The 21,721-nt window shown below is 46.3% G+C and overlaps 1 protein-coding gene across 4 annotated transcripts in view; it reads right to left on the reverse strand.

The window, feature by feature from the left end:
* Window positions 1-14,403: 14,403 nt before the first annotated feature.
* RBM47 (RNA binding motif protein 47) overlaps window positions 14,404-21,721 on the reverse strand; it is a 78,380-nt gene continuing 71,062 nt past the window's right edge. For 3 of the 4 annotated variants that reach the window (XM_031048983.2, XM_031048982.2, XM_005149114.3), the window contains 3 exons: window positions 21,232-21,438; window positions 17,469-17,671; window positions 14,404-17,109 (listed from right to left, as the gene is read on the reverse strand). In XM_031048983.2, the coding sequence (XP_030904843.1) occupies window positions 16,858-17,109; window positions 17,469-17,671; window positions 21,232-21,438 (662 nt within the window). In that variant the 3' untranslated portion in view covers window positions 14,404-16,857. The remainder of the gene's footprint in view (window positions 17,110-17,468; window positions 17,672-21,231; window positions 21,439-21,721) is intronic. The other variant, XM_031048981.2, reaches the window with a different exon arrangement.

The raw sequence follows: 21,721 nt of genomic DNA on the forward strand, positions 1-21,721 counted from the left end.
GCCACAGATGTTGACTGCATAGGGCAACATCCCTGACATGGAAGAAAGAAGGAATATTTGCTCTCACTATGACTTGACAACTAATATCATAACCTGCTCACTGCAACAGTGAAAGTGGGTCCTCTCTCTTTCTCTCTGAGACTCTGCTGCCAGCCAGACTGAGGCAGGAGAAATCATTGAGGAAGTTCCACAGATGGCTTTCACTTCAAAAGATGGACACATTGGTAGGTGCAATTTGTAACACTTCTGAAGAAGAATTATCTGGAGGCTGAGGTGAATTTAGTGGGGCCAAGTGGGAAAAGCACTCCATTGTTACTGGCCTGGAGGCCCCTTGTATCCTTGGCATAGACTAATTCAGGAGAGGGTAATTCAAGGACCCAGAGGGGTCCTGATGGGTTTTTGGTGTAGCCACTGTGAGCAGAGAAGATCGAATAGCTGTCTACCCTGTCTGGTAGGGATCTCTTGGAAGATCCCTTCCTTGTGGGATTGCTGCGAGCTGAAGAACAGCAGGTGCCAGTTGCTATCAAAATGGTCCACCAGTGGCAATACTGCACAAATCAAGACTCGCTGGCTCTCATCCATGAGCTGATTCATTAACTGGACAACCAAGGAGTGATCAGCAAGGCTCACTTTTAATAGTTCCATGTGGCCAGTACAAAAGTCTGATGGAGGGTAGAGGTTAACAATAGATTAGTGTGGCCTGAACAAAATGATGCCATCACTGAGCGCTGCTGTAGCAGACATGTTAGAGCTCCACTGTGAACATTGCTCATTGTGCTGCAGCTGTGGCTGTTACATTGCTGTTTTGTAGCATGTATTTTCCTTAAAAAAACCCCAACAGACACAAAAAACAGCTAGAACAAGAAGGTGATTATTAACCAGATTTGAATGACTATTTGTTTAAATGCATTTAATGCATCCTATCATACAGGAGCATGGGACTATTACTCATTTCAGAAATTGCTGTCCATAAAGAACATCTGAAAAGCTGGAAGTGGTGACTTAAAGAAGCATTGCAGGAATACACTAGGACTTAAAATTGCAGGTTTTGCACATGGATGATGTGGCTTTATCACAGTCTTTAAAGAGCCAAGAGACAGACTTGCAGTGGTTTGACATCTGGTGTCAATGAGATGCTTTAGCATGCTAAAAGTGAGGCACCAGAATATTGTTATAGCTCTGGGCCATGGTCTTGCTGGGACTGTGGCCTTGTAGTGGCTTGCCTAGCAGCAGGCACCCTATGGCATTCTTGTGAGATACATGAGTAAGTTACTCTAGAGGGAGGTGAATACAAGACAGAACACAGTGATTCTCCTTTGTTTTCATTGCCTGATATGGTTAATGGGGTGCTTAGGTAGCACAATGTATATCACTAGTGATTTCTCTATTCTACTGAACAACTACAGTAGGTTTTTTTTTCCTGCCCCAAATGAAGCATTTCTTGACAAGTTTAGAGATGGCATTTGTAGAAATAAAGCAAAGTGCTAGAATAGCTGCTCTGGATCCCACCTAGGCTGCTGGCACCTGTGGGTTCTTCATGCCCTGGGAGTGGGACCACTGCTCTGGAGGTGTCCCAGAGGTGTGTTGGGCTTATGTACAGCTCTAGAGTTCTCATATGTTGAACACTCAGGTGCACTTAAGCATTATTGCTGAATAAACACAGGCAATTTGTATTACAGAGGTAAAGATTTCTCTTACAATGGATTAAATCTGCAGGGAAGGGGACTGGAGAATCACTTTGACCCAGGAGGAGCTGTGGGGGAGAGGGGGTGCCCACTAAAACCCAGCTCTGTTAGAATTTCGTTACTCTTTACCTGGTACGTGAGCCTGCCCTTTTTTTATCACTCCTACGGGTTGTGCTGTCTCACTGTAAGAACTGTCCCTCCAAAGAGCAACTTTATCTATAACATGTAATTAACCTTATTGCATGCTATTGAGAGAAAAGGGTTTCACTGTTGTACCAAGCTAGAAGTTCCAAGGTTCACGGTAAAACTGGGTTGAAAAAGCATCTTATCTGTGATCTATGCAGTCACTTGTAATTTGCTCTTGTTCCCTTAAATACTGTCCAATAACTCTAGATCCTGCATGAAATAAGTGGGTTTACTTTTATGACCTGAATATATAACAGCTATGGGAGGAGGTTTGCAAAATGTCACACGAGAAGATCAATGCTAATTCCTTTCACTGCAGTCAGTGGCTGTTGCACAGCCTAGCTTTTGTCTTGGCTTTTCTGCTTCAACCTTGCAGAGTTAAATGCCAGAGATTTATTACATGCTTTCTATCTGGGTTAATTTTTTCAGCCTCTGAATCTGCTAATTGCTGTTTGTAAATTTTCCTGGTGGTAAAGGTCACAAAGATAACTCGGCCCCTGTAGCTTAACCTCTTGGTACGTCTCAGGTTATGAAAGGCAGTGTTGAAGTCTGCTGATTAAATTAATTACTCTTCTGAGGTTTCATCTTGAGGAAGGACTGTTTTTCCTTTGTAGTTCACTTCCACACAATTTTTACATGATATCTCAGAGCTGCGTTAGGAACCTCTAGTTTTACTGGAGTGCAATCAGATGGTAGAACCAGCTTTGTCAGACCAACCTTATACTGAGCTGTCTGTTGCATAGGTGCCTTCCCCTAACTCATGAGGCTCAGAAACATGCTGTTGATTTTGTTTTCCCTCTAAACTTTCTGTCTTTGCCTCTGCATCATCTCTAAGCTGATAAGAACAAAGTCTGAGAATAAGACAACCTTGTTTTGGTGCCCAAAGTGGCACAAGCCAGCGCTAAGTGTTCACTAGCTAGCTCCTGCAGACAACTCGCTCACGAAGGTGTGTGTTTCAGAGAGTCAGATTCACTTTCCAAAGCCCCATGTGTGTACAAGTAAGGGATCCAGTGCCCCAAACCAACCTGTTCCAATTTGAGAGAACGAGGAGCAAGCTGGCACCAGGGTACCTTCCTAGAAACTGGGGGTTCCTCTGCTCCTTCCGTCAGGAATTACTGGTCATCATTTGCTCACTTGCACTGAAATGCAGGCCCCAATTCCTCAGCTCTTTCTGGAAGTCACACTGGCAGAGTCCAGCATGGCAGGTAGAGCTGAGCTAATCCCAAATCCTGCAGACTGGCTCTTTGTGTGAGATGCTACAAGCAGTGTTACAGGAGGATGTGCAGAAGCAGATGCCCCTGTCTTTTCTGCATGCTGTCCCCTTCTTTGCAGAGGTGGTCCTACTGTGTTTTACCATTTTAAACAGGCCCAGCTCCTGAAATCTCTCCTCAGATGCTTCTGACCCATGCTCATCCCTGTGACCCCTCCACTGGACAGCATCACAAAGGTGGCATAGCAGCTTTTCTGGAGCTCTTGCAGCATTGCTGCCTGTGGCGGTGTGCCGGAGGAGTACTGGAGTTTAGGTAGCTCTCCAGAGCAGTTATAGCAGAGAAGACCACTACCTGCAGTCAGCCCAGGCACAAGGCTCAGCTACTTCCCCTTTGTGTTCAAGCCCAGGGCTGGACGCCCCTGGCAGCTCTCCTTCTGCAAGTCCAGGCCTGCAGGTATTGGAGAAGGAACATATGCTTTAACCCTGTGTCCTGTTGTATTGCAGAAAAGCTGATTTCAGTTCTCTCCAGCCCCTTTGCTGGATTGTCTTAACACAGAGTATGAATGCAGTGACAAATGGACCTTGAAGTAGCTTTTCAGGCAGAATGTGGTGGAAACTAGAGCAGCTTTAGGAAAAAAAAGGGGTCTCCAGACAAGATCTAAAGGCAACATTCAAAATTATTCTTAAGAAAAAATGCATTTGCCTACCTTCCCTTTACAGAGCATCCAGTCTTCATCTGTTCTCCTTTTTAATTCACTTACTGCACATAATTTTTTCCAAAGCTCAACTTCACAACTGCTCTGCTTCATCATTTCCTGACTCGGAAATCCTTTGCAGCATGTCTGCAGTACTTGATCTCAGACAGATAGGGCTCCCAGTTGAAGCCAGCCTTCATTTCACCTTGTGCACAGGACATACTGGATACGTGAGCAATACTATGGCCAGTATGTCCATCACATCTGCTCCATTTCTGCCAGCTATCAGGCTATATTCCAAACCAGGACTGTGTTCAGGAATGATCTGAATAGCCTGGACACCTATGGCAACTGCTGGCACTGAAGAAACTATCTACCTGCCAATAAAAATGGCTTTCTGCAATATTGGGTATGTTGTAAGCTTTAATTGTTCATGTGGGCGAAGTGTGGCTGCTGTTTCTCCATATGCGAATCTCAAATTGTCCTGAGGAAAGTAGCTCTTTCATTCATAACTCCTTCCTTAAAATCAATGGCAACAAATACTGACATTTTCAAAAGTGATCAAGATGAGGTTTTCAGGGTCACATCACTCTAAAATCTTTAGAACAACAGAGCAGGGGCTGCTGGACAGGTCAGCGTGTTGGGAGTGAAACACTGATCATCTGCCACACTGTCTCCAAATGTGAATGCTCCTTCATATCACCCCCCCTCCCCCAAATGAGACATCATTCTACATTTCAGGCCCAAAAAAGTAATGCATAATGGAAGCAACTGTGTGACATAAGGAGAATGTGTGAAGTACCTAAACAAAATGAAAAGGAAGGATGGCTGACTGAGCTGTCTTCAGTTTGATGTGAGAGAGAGTATTTGCTGCAAATGTCCACTGACAGTTACTAAATAAACAGAAAACATGCTCACCTGCAGAAATTCCTTGAACTGGAAGTGTCTAGAGAAGTGCTTGGGTGCAGTAGATGAACTTACCCAGTTCTTTTTCTTCACAGGCTATTGGCTTCTGCCGTTGTTGGAGACTAAATCTTGGGCTGAATAGATCCTGCATCAAACTCTACACAGTTGCCCATAAGTTTTGACTGTGCAGCTGCTAAAAAAAAAATGGAAAGATCTTCCTGGGGAATTCATGAATTCTCTGCTAGGCTGTAAATGGTGTGCAAGCAAAATGGATATTGTCACTCTGCTGCTTCTACACCATTCATCTTGGACTGATTTGAAACAGTTTTCTCTCTTAGCATCCCTTGTTGTAGCAAGCAAGATTGGTAAGTTCAAGCTACTTTGCAGTTTGGGCTGTACAAGCATGGAAATGAAAGAGTTTAAAGTAAGCACAGTTGTCAGTCTTCTGGCAAACCCCCCACTTTCCACATACTATGCTGGAACAGAACAGCCATCACATGAGGCTCCTTAGAGTGGCAATGTCCAACCAAAAATCAGAATTTCACGTGAGCAGCTGCTTTGGCAACAGACAGTAAGGAAGCTGTCATCCAGCAACTGCCAGGGTAAGTCTGCTACCAGGTGGGGAGGTGTTGGCAGCTTGAACTCATGTCCCATCCTGCAGGAGCAGAAGTGAGTGAGAGGCCAGGGCTCCAGTACCGGGGCTGACGTTGCAGCTGCGCAATGCTGTGCTGCTTGGTCAATGTGTGTGTGTTTGTCCTGCTTGGGAAGCAGCTCAAGTGGATGCCTCTGAACAGCTTTTTGGCAGAAATCTAATAATGGTCTGCCCAGCTTTATCATTTGCTTGTTCCTGCATCAGTTCATCCTTGACACCAATCCTTTTATGTCTATTTAAACATGTCTATTTCTGGCTTTCATCAGTTTGAGCTTCATGTTTTGGAAAAGGAAAAAAGAAAAGTGCTTTCTTATGCCAGTCCCCAGTTGTTCAAAAGCTGCTTTCTTCCTGGAAATCTGTAATCTGCTTTATTTATCCTTCGATTAGGGACATTGGCTAGTTTGGACCTGGCTCTCAGTTTTGATGAATAGATCCTAGAACAGTCATCAAAAACTTTTGTCCCATCTAATTAAAACAGAAAGATAAAATGTAAAGAATCCCCTCCATTTTCCTTAGCAGTCTTTTGCTTTTTGAGAAGTAGAGTCCTGTTCCTTCTCTGTTCTCTCTCTCCAACTTCCCATCTGCTATTAAATCTTATCTTTTGGGATGCCATTATCTTCTTTGTACAAGCAAAGCCCTAACTACACTGAAATTCTGTACTAAGAACACTGGACAGCAGTGCCTTAGCCAGCCCTGCCATTTCTGGAGTGAAATAGTTGCTTGCATAAAGCTGCCCTTTGTTTCCCTTATTGACTTCCACCTTTTTTCTGTCCCCTTCTGGTTTCATTCAAAGAGTAGCTTTCATCTCTGTTTCGGGAGGTGTGTGTTCCCCTGCACATTTTTGTGCTGGCCCTTTTGTAGTGCTTTCACGTCAAACCCAACAGAAGTGGAAAACTTGCAGGGAACAAGACCTGCGACCTCTAAGCCCCATCCAACTCCGTGGCATTGTCCTGCCCATCACACCGGGGTTGTAACGTCAGACTCCAAAGAAAAACATTCTGGGAGGGCATGTAGATACAATTTTGTCAGATAATGAGTATACTCTCACCCTTTCTACTCACAATGGGATTTAAACCTCTCGGGGATTATGGATTGACCTAATTAATAGACAGGCAATAGTTACTTTAAAAAATAGAAAAACTAAAAAGACTGTTCTGGTAAGACTGGAATCAATGATAGAAGAACACAGAGGAACTCAGGGAAAGCTTGCTAAGCATGATTTATAATAGTGTTTTTAAGTTCGTAATGAACTATCAGAAGGTTATTCTGAAATATCTTTGTGGCAGGTATGTTCTCTCTCCCCCTCCCTTTCCCCTGCAGCATAATGTGTGATGTCAGAACGTCTTAGTAAGTCCTTCTTAAAGACTCATCTTGAAATATCCAAAGTCATTGATTATCTGTATCTAAGGTTATTATATGCTACTGCTCACCTTATACAGGCCAGTTCAGGGTGTTCCTAAGTTTTGTCAAAGTCAAATTTTGAAGTGCTTCTTGGTAGGAATTTTCTGTGGTTGTGATAAAATAAAGAAAACACTGCACCAGTCAAATCAGACATGCAGAAAGGTGATGCCACAAGAAACTTGATCACCTTTCAGTTTTCTTTTCTTTTTGGTGTCTGTTCTTTATTCAAAGGCAATATAACCTCTGTGGATCAGAATGGCCAGGGCAGCTCTCCCTGCAGCTTTCCCTGTTTGCAGTGTGAAAACCCTTTCTCCAGCAAACTGGAGTCAAACCTCTTAAAGGTGAGGGGTTTACTGTGGTGTCTGTGGGAGTGCTGCCATCAGTAGGATCCCAAAACCATGGCTTAATCCTCCTCTCACTGATGGTGCTTACTGCTGGCCCTGTGGCACCTCTTAAGCGGTGTAATGCCATTAGGCAAGCAGCAGGGTAGAGTCAGGAGACCAGCTGAGCAGAGGCTGGTGGAGCAGCCCCCAGGGGAAACACAGCTGAGCTGCTGGCAGGGAGCGTGGGGCCATGCTGTGCCCAGGAATTAGCTTTGGAAGAAACCTGCTCACAGGAATAAATAGGAGCAGGAGAGCTGCCAGTTGTTAAAAGTGACTCGCAGTAGGATATCTTGGGTCTGAGCAGCCCCATGGGAATTGCCCATGTGCTATTGCCCAATTTCATCTACAAGATGTTTTCTGTGGCATGGGTGGGGCTTTCACATTGCTCAGCCACACTCACCAGCCCAGGGCATTGCTAGTTGTGTGTTTTCGTTTGCTCCTGCCACTGTGCCCTCACCATTGCCCCGTGGATGGGGGCAAGCTGAGACCGGTGCAGATGCCAGGCTGCTCCTGGGGAGCTTCCTTGGGCTGCAGGGGCTCTTCCCTGTGCCGCCTGCCTGTGCCAGTGCAATGGTTCATATGGGGACATGGCAGACTGCACCAGGAAGCTGAGCCTGGTTAAACACAAATCCTTGCTCCTCCACTTCAGCCTATCCCGGCTGGCAGCAGTGATTTTCCAGGCATGGCTGAGGGTGCTGGGGATGGGTGGCTTGCCTGCTTTTGCTTTGGGCTGTTCAAAGCTGTGCCAGCTCCAGTCTGGATGTCATGCTCTCACAGCACCTGAGATGAAAACCCCTGCTTAACCTGTGCGGCTGCACAGCTAGCCTGTCCTAGGGAATAGCATCAGTATCTTTACAGAGGTATGTTTCAGCTTTAGCTGTTATCTTGCATAGTTTCCATCCATTGAGCAGACTGAAGCAAAAAGCTGTTTAAATAGTCAAGACTGATGTTGCCCTAAAGAAGGTATTGTTATATGTTAACATGTAGGAGTGCAGCCAAGCAGAAACAACAAAAGCAAACAACCCACAGTTCTCAGGAATCAGTGAGCATGCCACCCTGTGCTGCAGAGAGCAATCTCCAGTGACTGGCACCCTGACAACCCTATCGCACCCGTCAGTGGTTGCAGGGCTAACAGGAGAATGGCAGTGTATACACTCGTGGGCAGGACAGGCCACACAAGGGGTGACCCATGGGCATGCTCTGCAGAGTGTTTTGCACGTTTTTTGTTTCCATTAATGTTTTCCCAGCCTGTGCCCTCATCTTGGCTGACAATGCTGACTAACCATTACCTCACCAAGGATGCTCCCCCACCCGTAACCTAGCCAAAAATTGTCTCAGAGGAGTGGGCTGGCCTTGTCACTGTGGGTATGCAGGCTGGTCCCCACGGATGCTCCAGCAGAAGGGAGGTGCCAAGTTCACCCGGCCTCTCCATGCCAAGGATGTGATTCACGCTGCCTGTAAAATGGTGGAAGGATGGTCCTGGTCCAGGGTGGTGGCAGCAGACCTGTCCCACTGTTTAGGCTGAACCGGCTTTCTCTATCCCAATACCCTGGAGTACCCAGCTCACTGAGCACCCAGCTTTCACTTCAAAAGTTGATGACATTCTGGGGGTGAAGCAAGAGGTGTAAAGCTTGCTGCTTTCCAGTATGGAGTTAAATAACTTCCTAACGACTTGTATGTGGGCAATTACTGCTGCTTTATCTCAGGAAATGATTAGCTTTTGGAAGGTTGTTATTCATGCTCAGGGTGCAAAAGCAAATGGTGAGCAATCCTCACTTGCAACGACATGACATGTCCCTAAATGCCACAGCCAGAGAGGAAAAGTGAAGCTCACTGAGAGTTTTAAAGCTAGGGAAGGGTATTTGGTCATGCACAGCTGCCCTGTCCCAGCTCTGTTGTGCTCTTTTTTTCCTCTGTGGGCTAATCATTTACTGTAATTTAATGATCACAATCACATAAAATTCACTTCCTTGTGGTAAGGAAAAAAAAAGGATTAAATGTCTCAGTTTATCTTTCCACAGAGGTCACATGGCCAGGGCTGGTGGTAAAATGCTGAAAAACGAGTTTGAGGTGTACCTGGTGCCAAGTGCTGTACATTTCCGTATTCTCCCTGCCCTCCTGTCGCTCACAGAGATGCCACAGAGAGACAAGGAAGTTTGCTTTCCCAGGGAGTGGATATTTTTTAAAATCAATTTCAAGCAGCATTTATTATTCTTTAAGCCTTTAAAACCTCAGTGCTGTCCTAGTCCCAGCCCCAAAAGGGACGAGAAGAACTCATGCAAACACCAAAAAGTGGAACAAAGTCACTTAAAACAGTCTCAAAACCCCACACATGCTGCAGGGACAGGGGATGGATCTCAGTCACACTAATGAGATGAATGCTGGGTGAGTTTGAAAAGAGGCCCTTGTGCAGTAAGTCACCTCTTGTGCAGGTACCAATGCAGTTCCCTGTGGTTTTGGGGCATCAGCGTGCCCCTTGGAAGTAGCCTGGGAGCTCAGGCAAAGGTAAGGTGGCTGAATCTGGCAAAAGCTCACCAGAGCAATGAGGAGGCTGGTGAGTTGGATCAGTGTTTGGGAATTTGGCTCCCGAGTGAGGGCTAATCAGTGTAAAGGAGTCTGGGACTCACACAGCACAGTGCTGAACAGGACTTGGGGTTTTATACCCCAAGCACAAATTGCAGCAGATTTCCATGATTTCTGTTTTCCATGAGCACCCAGCTTGTCTCGGCTGTGCTTGCAGCAGCTCCTGAGGATTTGCTGCTTCTGAGCTCTGCCTGCAGGAGCCCTGGCAGCTGGTGAGTACTTGTCCATAGCTTCTGGATGGTGGCAGTGCTTGTGAATGCTGAAGGCGTGCTGACACCTTGCTCAGCTGAAGTCTTTGTTACCAGTGTGTGTGTGTGTGTGTGTTCAAATTAAGGACACAAACCAATCTCTTCTTCCCTGCCACAGGCTGACGCCTGTTCTCTCTGACCAGTTTCCTGACAGGCCAAGGGCCTCAGGATGCCACGCCATCATTGCCGTTTCCCAGTCTGTATGGATGATGCCTGCAGTGCTTTCTCCAGGTACATCTCCATCAGTAAATCATCAAACACCCCATGACTCAGGCTGAAAGTCTGAGTCAGACGTAATGCCCTTCCCCACCTCTCATTTTTGACATGCACGCCTGATGTACTTCACCTCATGCTTCTTGGGGTTCATCTGCAACATGAGAACCTTGGGTGTGCTCCAGGGCCTGCTGCAGCATCGTGGGGTCAGGGGATGACCAACAGCATTGCCAGCACACCACAGGAGCTGGTGTGTCTGCACGGAGCGTGGCGTGTGCCACAGCCCTCTCAGACAGTAGCACTCCACAGTGTGGATACAGGGATACACAGTCTTTCTTTTGAAGGAGTGTGCTGCAATGTTTTGGGTGGTAGCAAGAACTTACCCAGCATTTTCTTGCTTGGATATATCCTCGGTGACCTGAACGTTGATCAGGTGCCGGTGCTCCCCAACATTTTGCCTGCCAGACCCCTCCTGAGTGCTCTGCCAAGCTCTTGGCAGCTGCACCATTGCTGCTTGGAGGACTGCAGAACAAGAACCTCCACAGTGCTGCTTGGATGTCAGCTTGCAGATGCTGACTAGGATGAGCCCCTCTGCGTCCTGCACAAAGGCTGGTGAGCCAAAGGATTTGTCTGCCTGGAGCAAAGCCAGGCCTTGAGGGAATTCTTAGTTTATCCACATGGCCTTTCCTGTGAGGGATAGCAGCTGAAAAGTCAAAGACTAGAGCAACTATGAATGCCTCATGTAAAGCCAGTGCATGAATAAGAAGTTTAATAAGTAGTCCCTTGTCATTGCATGCCCTGATGAGTGACTGCGAGACACCCTGGTCCATATCCTACAGGTTTGTTTCAGGAGTGAGAATTGCTCTTTGTAGTTATTGCTTCAAAGCCATGGAACAAAGGAACTCCTCTAAAGTGTAGGCTGGTTTACCTCTGCCCGATTTAGATGAATCTCTCTCTCTACTGGTTAGCCTGAGGTCAGTCCTGTGGCTTGTGTAGGCTGTTTGGAGAGGGGTGTTTTTATACTTCAGGAAGATCTTCTGGTTTACCTGTGGCTTCCTGCTTCCCACCAATGGACATATCACTGGCAACGGTCAGGCTAACACTGAACTTTGGTGACACTGCAAAAATGCACAAGGCCAGGCTCAAAGTGCAACCTGGCTGGCAAAAATTACATGTGTATGTTTGGAAAGAAACTCCAATGAACAAAAGCATACCTCACTTCAAAGTAAAAGTACAATTATGGGCAAGCAGACGATGAAAAGCAGTACAGCTTCCTTCAGCATGACAACCACCCTGAAAACCTACTGCATCAGAAGTGCAGAACAGTCCTGCAGAGGGTGGGCACAAATCCACAGCCCTGGTTCATGATCTTGCCTCTCCAAATGCCCCAGGGAAAGGGAAAGGTGGCTATGGGGAGCCCCGGGCAGATGGAGGCAAAGCCTCAGGGCGTGCCACAGGGGCAGAGCATAGACCCTCATAGCCTGTTTAGATGGCGACACCTGTCACCATGCTGGGCAGACACGGCTGTTTAGGGCAAATGTGAGCACACTGGAATGTTTTTCCCCATACAGTTTTCGGGTGAAGACTTGGTCCTTCTCACTTCCCACATACAAGGGCTACAATTTTGCCCAAGCGAGGAATGCGAGGCAGAGCTTCTGTCTTCTTTGATTAGGAAACCAGGGAACCCCAGTCCTGGTCTTCTGGCTGGAGGAAAAAAATATCTGATCCAGTTCATCAGCTTGACAGGATATCCTTTGTATGGAAATACTTCTACAGTACCAAACTTGTAAGCATTTCCATGGTCTCTTTGCTGGTTAGCATCTTGAACAACCATAATTGCATGGCACAGCCTGCCTTTGTGTCAGGAGGGAAGGACTTGATGTCACAAAACTGCCTTTATTTATTCCCTCACTTGCAGCTTCTCCCTGCAACACCCCTCTGGCCATTTTGTTGCCAGGCAGGACTTGGCCCTGAAACTCAGTCAAGTGTGATTCAGCATTTAATTGACACACTGGAGCATAAAACCTGCCTTTGCTCACTTTCAGATTCAGAGTAGAGGTAGTTTCTCTTGCTACAAGGCAGATCTGGGATTTATTTATTTTACAGGTCAGCACGATGAGCAAAGAGGTGCTCAGGGCCCAACCAGATGAGAGACATTAGGGGTGTAACACCAGGCCCAGAGAAGGACATGGGGTATTGCATATAACTTTTCAGATATATCAACAATGCATTTGCATATACTTTGAGCTTTAGTGGTTACATAGATAAGGTGTCGCAATATCGGAGTGGTGATAATCCACTTGAATTTCTTGTTAATCTGTTTATATAGTAGTTGTATCATAGTTGTGTTACTGGGTGGTGTTTCCTGAAGAAAGTTAAAGCTGATTTTTAGAGATTTAGGTCAATAACAGCCAGGGAAATGCATGTCTGCTCCTCATGATCATCAAGAAAGACTTTCAGAAAGGGAATGGGACTGACTTGGCAGCATTTTGAGTTGTCACAGTGCCCAAGGCCTCAGCAGAGCTCCTGACATTCCCAAGGAAGCAAGGTCATCTTGAAAGCACAATTGCATTTCCCTGGCATTGTTTATATTAATATCCTGAGAATGACTTGCATATTTCAAACTTATGATGGGTTAATCATTAGTTAAGATCTTTCTTACAAAACTGAAGTCAGAAACCAGCAGTCTAGGAAAATAAAGGAATTATCTTGTAAAGTGTCTTGAAAAAGCTGCATGGCTTCATTTTAATCTTGGGTAGCTGGGATAAAGGGAAAGAGGAAAGAGCCAGAAACACTTTCAGTGTGCCACAGTTGTTCACTTCAAACAGAAAATGCTGTTTTTGTGAATGACGTGGCTCACATCTGAACACTTGTAAAGAGCCATGGTTTGCTGGTGGTTTCTGTCTCATCCAAGTGGACACAGGCAGACCTCAAGTGAGTGGAAAGGCCAGCAATGAATTGCAGGAAAGTTAGTCTTCTTGTGCTACTTGATGATTTATCTGACAGATGAAGTCCTAATGGGGTTACATCTCTTTCAAGGCTGTTTTTGGCATCATGTTGATTACTCATTCCCTGAGTAAGACAGATTGATCTGGTAGTGGAGATGATTTCTGGGACACACAGCCTCCTAAACCAAACCTCCAATGTTTATACAGGGAAAACAGGTAAAATTAGTCTCTATCCCAACACTCAATTCCTGAATGCTCCATCCCTGGCAGTGTTCAAGGCCAGGTTGGATGAAGCCTTGGGTGATATGGTTTAGTGTGAGGTGTCCCTGCCCATGGCAGGGGGGTTGGAACTAGATGATCTTAAGGTCCTTTCCAGCTCTAACTATTCTATGATTCTATGATTATGTTGCACTAAAAAAAAGGGCTAGGGAAACCTCTCATGATTAGTGTCCTTTGGAAAACCCAAGGCATGTTGGCATAAAGTCCATTGTCCTAATAGCAATATGAGAAATTATGCTAGACATAGGAAGTTGCAGACACTTCCTTATAGAAGCTCATACAATATTTTCTCAGATCTCCTTCTTTTTTGGATATTCACTAGTACCAGTACCTGTATTGGTGGCCAGCACCTCTCCCATTTCTCTGCTCTGCCTCAGTTTACCTCTGCTCCTTCACACTTCTCTCCAGACTTGGTATTCTCAGCAGATTTTCTCTGGGTGGGTTTACTCCTAGGGAACAGACAGACAGGGGTTCTGGAGGACTGCAGCTACTGCCAAGAGATGCAGCTTAGCTTTCTGTGCCCTTGAAGGGTGGAGCAAGCTGAGACGAAAACATCATGCCAGTCCTTCTGTCCTGCAGCAAGGAGATGCAGCAGAGCTACAAGGGTTTTATGCGCTGAGTGGATGGATAGCACAGAGGGATGCCAGCTTCAGCACCATCCACATCCAGGCACTGACTGGTTGTGAAAAGAGTATTGAACTGGTCAGAGGTTGCTGAAAGAATGCTGAGATGCCCACTATGCCTGCTGGGAAGGTCACTGTCCTCTGCAGGTGGTGGGATAGGGGAGCCAGTGGGACAGTGTTTCTTGTTCATCTCCCCTCCCTGCAGGAGCCAGTGGGGATGCTGGCTGTGGTGCTCCGTGTCCCCTCTTGCCCCAAACATCTTTCTCCCAGCTTGGAGGGGAGCACAGCCTTGGTAGACTAGCTTAATTTGGCAGCGGGGAGATGCAATGAAATAAAAGTCTCCATTTTTAAAGAATGTTTTATTCACTACATTCTAGAAATGTACCGTAAATGGAGCAAGAACTAAATAAACTCAGAGGTTTCCGACAGTACAGAGAACAGAGATACAATAAAACACCTAAAATATCAGCTCTTTTGAGAATAAGGCACACTAGTTTTGTTTTATATTTTTATGTTTTTTTTTCTTTTGAATAGTTTGTTCTTAACCTAAAGATGTTCACATTTCAAGTTACCAGACTTACCTCAGTAGTAATGTACATGAAATGGTTTAGAAGCAAAAGACAGGCACAGGTGGGAGGTTCAGTGTGACCTGTCTGCCTGTGCTCCTGGCCCCTGCCTGCTTCTGCCTTGGCACAGGCAGCACCTTGTGGCATGGGATACCTCAGGGTTTGCCCTTGTTGGCTATTTTCTCTCCCTGACACCTCTGCAAGCAGCAGGTTCCTCATCCTGCCAGCAGGAAGTTGGATGACTGGGAAGGAAGCCATCACCCTTCATCCCTCCTCTCTGGGTCAGCAGTAGCATGGGGCTGGAAAGGGGCTGGCGGAGACCCAAACCACTAGATTGCCTTTTCCCAACCCATTGGGTGTTTGTACAGATCCCATGGCCCTATGGCTTTAGCCAGAGGGGCAGAGGAGGCAGAACCAGCCTCCCTTTTGGAGGTTTCCCCCTTGGGGCTTTACCCAAATCACCTCCTCTTGCCCTACTACGAGGCAGGGCCTCAGGGCTAAGGTATGGGTGTGCTTTCAGAAGCACAAGGATAGACAATAAATTCTCCTGGGAAGGGGTGTGGAGGGGCAGAGTCCAACCTAATGGTTAACCTCACAGTGCTTTTGCTAATGGGTCAACGGGATTGAGGAGAACTCAGCTTGGCTGAGCAAGAGCACCTAAAAAACAACCACTCCATTTTGAGGCAAGGAAGAAAAGTGTATTAAAAGGTCACTTAACTGAGCTGGACGTGGTCTGGAAGTGGTTCAGTTGTCAAAATATACCCAAATACAAACCCCCTTGAGTTGGTACTTACACCACAAAAAGTAAAGGAACATTGTTTACTCACTCCCTGCTTCACACCTCGTGTCACCGCAGCTGTGTCTGCAGGCTGATGCACTTCATAAAACGGGCAAGATACTTCTTTACCATTTTACTGTATTTTACGTTCACTGCACTACTAAATAAAAGCCTTTAAACAGGCCACAGAACACTGCAATAATATATTTACTTCTTAATAAACCAAACTTTTTTATAACATTGCAATAGGTTTTTGTTTTGTAGCAAACCACATAACATGTATATTTGCAACATAAAATGACTTTAAAAATGTATATTAAAAGATATTTACAAGCTCTATGTTTTGAAATCATCAGGTCTAATTGCTCCCACCCCTGATGTGCAGGTACAGCTCCAGTTGTGAAGAGGAATATAGCATGGAAGGGAGGCTGGGAGGGAGGCTAGCCCTGTTTCACTAATTCCAGTATCACTACCACCCCTAGTACCTCTGGAATTTCTCACAGAACACAATGGAGCGATGGGCAAGTAACGCTGCGCATCCTCTCGGCAACAGCAGCATACATTCTCAGTCACTACAACATATACTTCAAAGAATAAAATAAAGCATTGAAAGACAGCCTAAGCTTTATACTGGATGAAGACCTAAGTCAAGACACCTCACGTGAAATAGCGGCTACTTGTTTTTGCATGTGCGCCAATCACAAGTAGCTTCAATAAATAGAAAATCCAGTTGTTAAGGAAAGTTCAGAGCCTTTCCTTTACTTAGCACAAGCCTGCAGATCACACTGTGAAGATGTTTGCATGAGGAAGCTTTTTTTTTACCTCTTTCGCCCAAATGGGCAATATTAGTTACTTCTGATTTGAAATAAGAGTGAGCAGGTTGTGTTAATGCCAGCACAAAAATGCAGAGGTCTTGCACATTTTTCAAATTGCACTTTCCAGTATAACTTTTTAAATAAGACACTTGTTGTTTTTTCTTTAAAAAAAAAATCTAAGGTACATATTCTTTAAATATTGAATATATTCTTCAAAATATATTGTTAAAACTTTCCCTAGCTGCTCAGGTGTGCTTTTTAATATATAGCTGATATATTATTAAAGGCACTACAAAATAGACATCTCTGGAGTGCAGAAGTTACTAAAAAATAACCTTCATACCACAAATATATTGAAAATATAACTGCTAAAAAAAATAATAAAAGACCCTATGCAACCCCACTACGATGCTTCTAAATGCACATCAGCGGCGGGCTGAATGCATTGAGGTCCTTTAGAAATGTATGAATACCAGCGTGTTAAACTTTAAAAATAGCCTAAAAAAGTTAGTGAAAACTTCAAGCGTAGAAAACATTCCAAACACATTTTTCTATGACATTCTTCACTTTCTGCATCAGTTTCACCAAGCCCAAATGTTTCCTCTTTCGCAGAAGGTTCTTTCTTCATAAATAGTAAAGTGTTCCTTCAGTGTGTATTTCTCCACCACCCTCCTCTGCTGTCAGTCTCAGTACGTCTGGTAGACGTCGTGGATGGGGACCTGAATGGTTGCAGCTGGGAATGCTGGGGGGAGGTATCCAGCGTACCCACCATAGGCAGCGGCGGCAGCGGCAGCAGCAGCATTCTTCTGTAGCGTGGCTATCGTTGCTGTTGCTGCAGCAGGTGCTGCAAATGGCACGTAACTTGTCCCATAAATCCCAGCAGCGGGGATCCGCTGTACATTGGGAGCCATGGTGTACACCGGTGTGATGGGGCGGCCCTGGGAGGAAAGTATTGGGGTCAGACCTCAAAAAAGGAGCTTAAATTGCTGCAATAGCCCATATGCACCTCCTGAATTGCAAACCCTCTAGAAGGGGAGGTGATAACAGGAGGGTAGGCAGTGCATGCCCTGTTGAGTGAGAGTTATTCTATTGTGGGATGCTGTTTCCTACTTCCCAGATTTGGGTCCCCTGTAGGAGGGAGAGTGAGTGTCCAAAGAGAGAGGTCGGATGAGCAACAGGGCCGTTGCACACTGTTACATCCTTCACAGCATCTCCTGAGCGGGAGCAGCTCAGGTTTGTTCCCCCACCCTGGGTATGCAAAGCAGGATGCACGGGAAGCAGGATGGGATAAACGCACCTGGAAAGGGGGAGGTGTTGAGACAGCGGGTATTACAGCTGCTGCTGCGGCGGCTGCTGCGGCTGCTGCACTAGCTGGGTCCTGCTGGACAGCTATAGGGTTGATGATGTGCTCGACAGTGTGGATTTTGCCATCTTCCATCATCTTGGCTGGTGGCGCAGCCTGAAACATGGAGTACTGGGCACCAATGGCAGGAATGGCCACTAGAAGAGATGAAACACATCAGAGAGATATGCTGGGAGAGGGCTTCCAGGACCTCATCTCAAAGAGGTGCAGCTTTCTGGCTTCACCAGCCCTCCAGCAGTGATCCTGTGCTGCTCTCATCCTGTGCTGGCAGGACACATGGGGCACCTCTTCCCTCTGCATGGGTGGGAGCTCTGTGGCTGATGCACGGTGATGGGCTCGATGCTGCCTGCTTTGCCCAGCACTTCTGCCCATGCTGCTGGCATGGTGTACCAGGGCCAGGGTCCTACTGAGGACTGGGAACTGTGACCCGGATTTACACAGGCCCTTCTGACAACCACTGCTGTCCTCCTCCCTCGCCAAGAATACAGGGGCAGGTGGTAGCATGTAGTGTCCTGGTGGGGTCCCTGCTCCAGTTGCTGAGATCAAGGGACATGTAGCTGCCATAGGCAGAGCTGCTCTGGAAGAAAAGACTAACTTGGCTAAATACTTTTTATCCCACCTCAGAATGCTACAGGATCAGCCTGTTTAATGACACACATACAAAAGAAGTTGCTCTTTAGGGAATTCTCCCTCATGCCAAAATTGGACAAGGCAAAATAATTAAAGCTATGGTATTTCAGGCAAAGGAAAAAACGCTTGGGTCAGAATAACAGAGTTCAGAGATGGTGAGTTTGTACATGGCTCAAAATCGAGCTCCATGGCAGCACCTAGGGAAGAAATGTGCATTGCTGAACATTCCAAATAATCACAATAATTGGACATGAGCCAGCAGTGTGAGGTCGCAGCCCAGAAAGCCAACTGTATCCTGGGCTGCATCAAAAGGACCGTGACCAGCAGGTTGAAGGAGGTGATCCTGCCCCTCTGCTCTGCTCTTGTGAGAAACCACCTGGAGCACTGCATTCAGCTCTGGATTCCTCAGTGCAGGAAAGACATGGACCTGTCAGAATGGGTCCAGAGGAGGGCCACAGAAATGATCAGAGGGCTGGAACACCTCTTCTATGAGGAAAAGCTGAGAGAGTTGGTCTTTTTCAGCCTGGAGAAGAGAAGGCTCTGGGGAGGCCTTATTGTGGCCTTTCAGGACCTAAAGGGGGCTTATGAGAAAGATGGGGAGAGACTTGTTATCAGGGCCTGTTACAACAGGAGAAGGACTAATGGCTTTAAGCTGAAAGAAGGTAGATTTAGATTGGGCATAATGAAGGAATACTCTATGATGAGGGTGATGGGACACTGGAGCTGGTTGCCCAGAGAAGCTGTGGATGCCCCATCCCTGGAAGTGTTCAGGTTGGATGGGGCTTTGGGGAACCTGGTCTAGTGAAAGATGTTCTTGCCCATGATGGGAAGATTGGACTAGATGATCTTTAAATGTCCCTTCCAACCCAAACTGTCTATGATGAACCCAACTGTTCCTTCATTGCCTCATAATGCACACTTCACCATTCAGCTCACAAGCCTTTCAGCAGTAAGGTTATTCACAAGGAAAACAGAGACAATGATGGACTAAGAGGTGATGCTGGCATCTATGGGAGGTGCAGCCAGTAAGTCAGAAATGAAGCTAAATATGCACACAGGTTTCTTTCACTGGGGTGAAACTTTACAATAGAGATGTGTGTGGTTCTGCCTGTGGGTAGGACAGGTGCAGGCAAGCAGTACACTCATTTCGATCCTGGGGACTGCAACAAGGGATCTGATCAGGAACCTTTCAGGCAGAGACGTTTTTACTGCAGGTGGATTACCACCGTTTTGTCAAGCAGAGACGTTCACCATGACCTTTACGAGTTCTCCTTCTACACCAAGTCCACCTGGTCAGCTCAAACTAGTTTTATCACCAAGATAATAACCTGGTGATAATTTCCCACCTGGATAATTTCTGAATTAAATAACCATATAAATTCTGATTAAATAAAATATATAAATAACCTGCGTAATTTCTCATCAAAGTAAAGGCAGACAGCTCACGTGCTCCATTCTGCAGTAACTTCTGCCAGAAAAACAGTAACAGGCAGCTGGGATACGGGGGTGAATTCTCAGGAGTGTTTTAACCATTTGCAAGGAAATGGTTGCTCTAAGTGGCAGGAAGCTTTGCAGAGTTGTTACATCTCTACTCCATGGTTCTGGTAATGCGTTTTCAGAGTCAGACCTTTCTAGTAACAGAGGTATGTCTTGCATGTGATACCTCTTACTAGATCATCTGATCTGATTGGGGAAAACTGACTGATGGCTCCTGTGCTCAGATGCTGTGCTGGAACAATGAGAGAGGAAGACCCAATAAAGAAATCTAAATTCTAACATGCTTCAAGTGTAGAAATATGTAGAGTTGAGCTTGAGCTTCAGGCTTTTATTTGTCAGTTGAATTAATTACAGACACCACGGGTATTTCAAAGCCCACTTTTCAAGCATCCTTTACTAATACCTGGAATTCCTGAAGTATCTTTACAAACACGCATAGTGGCAATATTTTCTGATTGTGAGTGGGCAGTGTTCTCAGGAAGTCTGATCTTTCTTTGGAAATGGCTCTAATCTCATTAGCCTTTATCTCTAGACCTCTTCTCCCATTGTCTCATCCAGCTGTTATGAAGAACTCTTCACAACTTTCATTAGATGCAAGCTGTAGTTTCCACTGACAGTATGGATCATGTTTTGGGAAACCACTGCAGCTCTATTAAGTACTGCTTAGGTCCTGCACTTACAATTTGCTTGGGGAGAGGAATGGGGAGAAGACCTGAGAACTCGTTCAAGAGAGAGCCTGTCCCCTTCACCTGCAAGGACCTTCTTCTTCAGACTTCTTTTACAAATAAAAACCTCTCCAGTCAGGTTCTTGAGAAACTGGAGGGCTCAACCCTTCATCCTGTTCACCTGGGAAGGGCAAGGACTGTTTTCTCAGCTGAGGATAGGCAGAAGGGGGTGGTCCCTGCCCCAGCCCTTGGGCTAACTCCCTGTAGTCCTTCAGAGCTGAGAGCTCTGTTGTAGGTGCTGCATTGCTGCAAACTGGATCCTGGGGGCTCCCTGCGTTGCTCCTTCGCCATGCCACTGATGGTGTTGGAGAAGCTTGCCTCAGCTGGGGACTTTCCTGCAATGGAGAAGCCTCTGGTCCTCTTCCCAGCCTTGTAGTACCAAAGAAATAGGAATTCAGCAGGAGAGAGCTCTGGCCTGGCTGGAAATTCGGGGTGGTACTCTCCCAGGATGAAATTAGTTTTGAAGAAATTAAAAGGGAGGAAGATTGCTCTTAATCACCACGCTCTAGTGTACATGACCAGATGGAGAAAAACATCAGCTTCCTCCTAAGGAGGTCCAAAAGGGGACAGGAGTGGTGGGTACAGCTTCAGCCCTTTTTCATTTGGTCTGAAGAGCTCCTGGATGTCCATGTCTCCTGTCCCACTGTGTGCCTCTTGTTTCAGAAAGCCCAGCCAGGGTCAGGAAGCATCTAGCACAGGGGAACACTGAGTTGTGGCTTGGGAGCTGTCCCCACTCCTGTAGCTGTGGGCTGTCCCTGGAGGGGTCCCCGTGTTGCCTGACACAAGGATTGGAGTGGGGTCTTACCCACAACTTCTGCTTTCCTCCCCTCATTGCACATACTAACCTGCACCAGGCTTGATGGCCACCGGATTGACTGCAGGTAACTCCAAGCTGGGCGCCAGCTCGTACCCTTTCTCTTGCTGTTTTCCTTTGCCTTCATGGTACCTGCTGTAGATGCCACGGCCAGCGGAGTATCCCCCCAGGTAGGAGCCCCTGGGGCCTGGGGCTCTGTTCCCAGCTGCACCTCGCCCTCTGCCTCGTATAGTGCCTGCTTATGATAACAACATAGAAAAGGATGGTAAATAACAGATAGCAACAGCCATGTGGGGAGCAGTAATGGCCCAGGCTGAGGCTGGGAGGCATGTGTTTAGAAATGCCGCTGCTGAATTTGATCTGAGTTTGATCTGAGTCTTAGTGACCTCGCTTAGGAAAACAGAAGAGTTTGGCCTTAGAAGCACACAGTGAGCCTACACAAGTTTTGCTCTTGATGTTTCTGGCCATGCATTAACTGCTCATTTATACCAATGTAACTCTCATGGCTGGTATGGGTATAA

This window comes from Melopsittacus undulatus, chromosome 7, assembly GCF_012275295.1.
Source record: "Melopsittacus undulatus isolate bMelUnd1 chromosome 7, bMelUnd1.mat.Z, whole genome shotgun sequence".
NCBI lineage: Eukaryota > Metazoa > Chordata > Aves > Psittaciformes > Psittaculidae > Melopsittacus > Melopsittacus undulatus.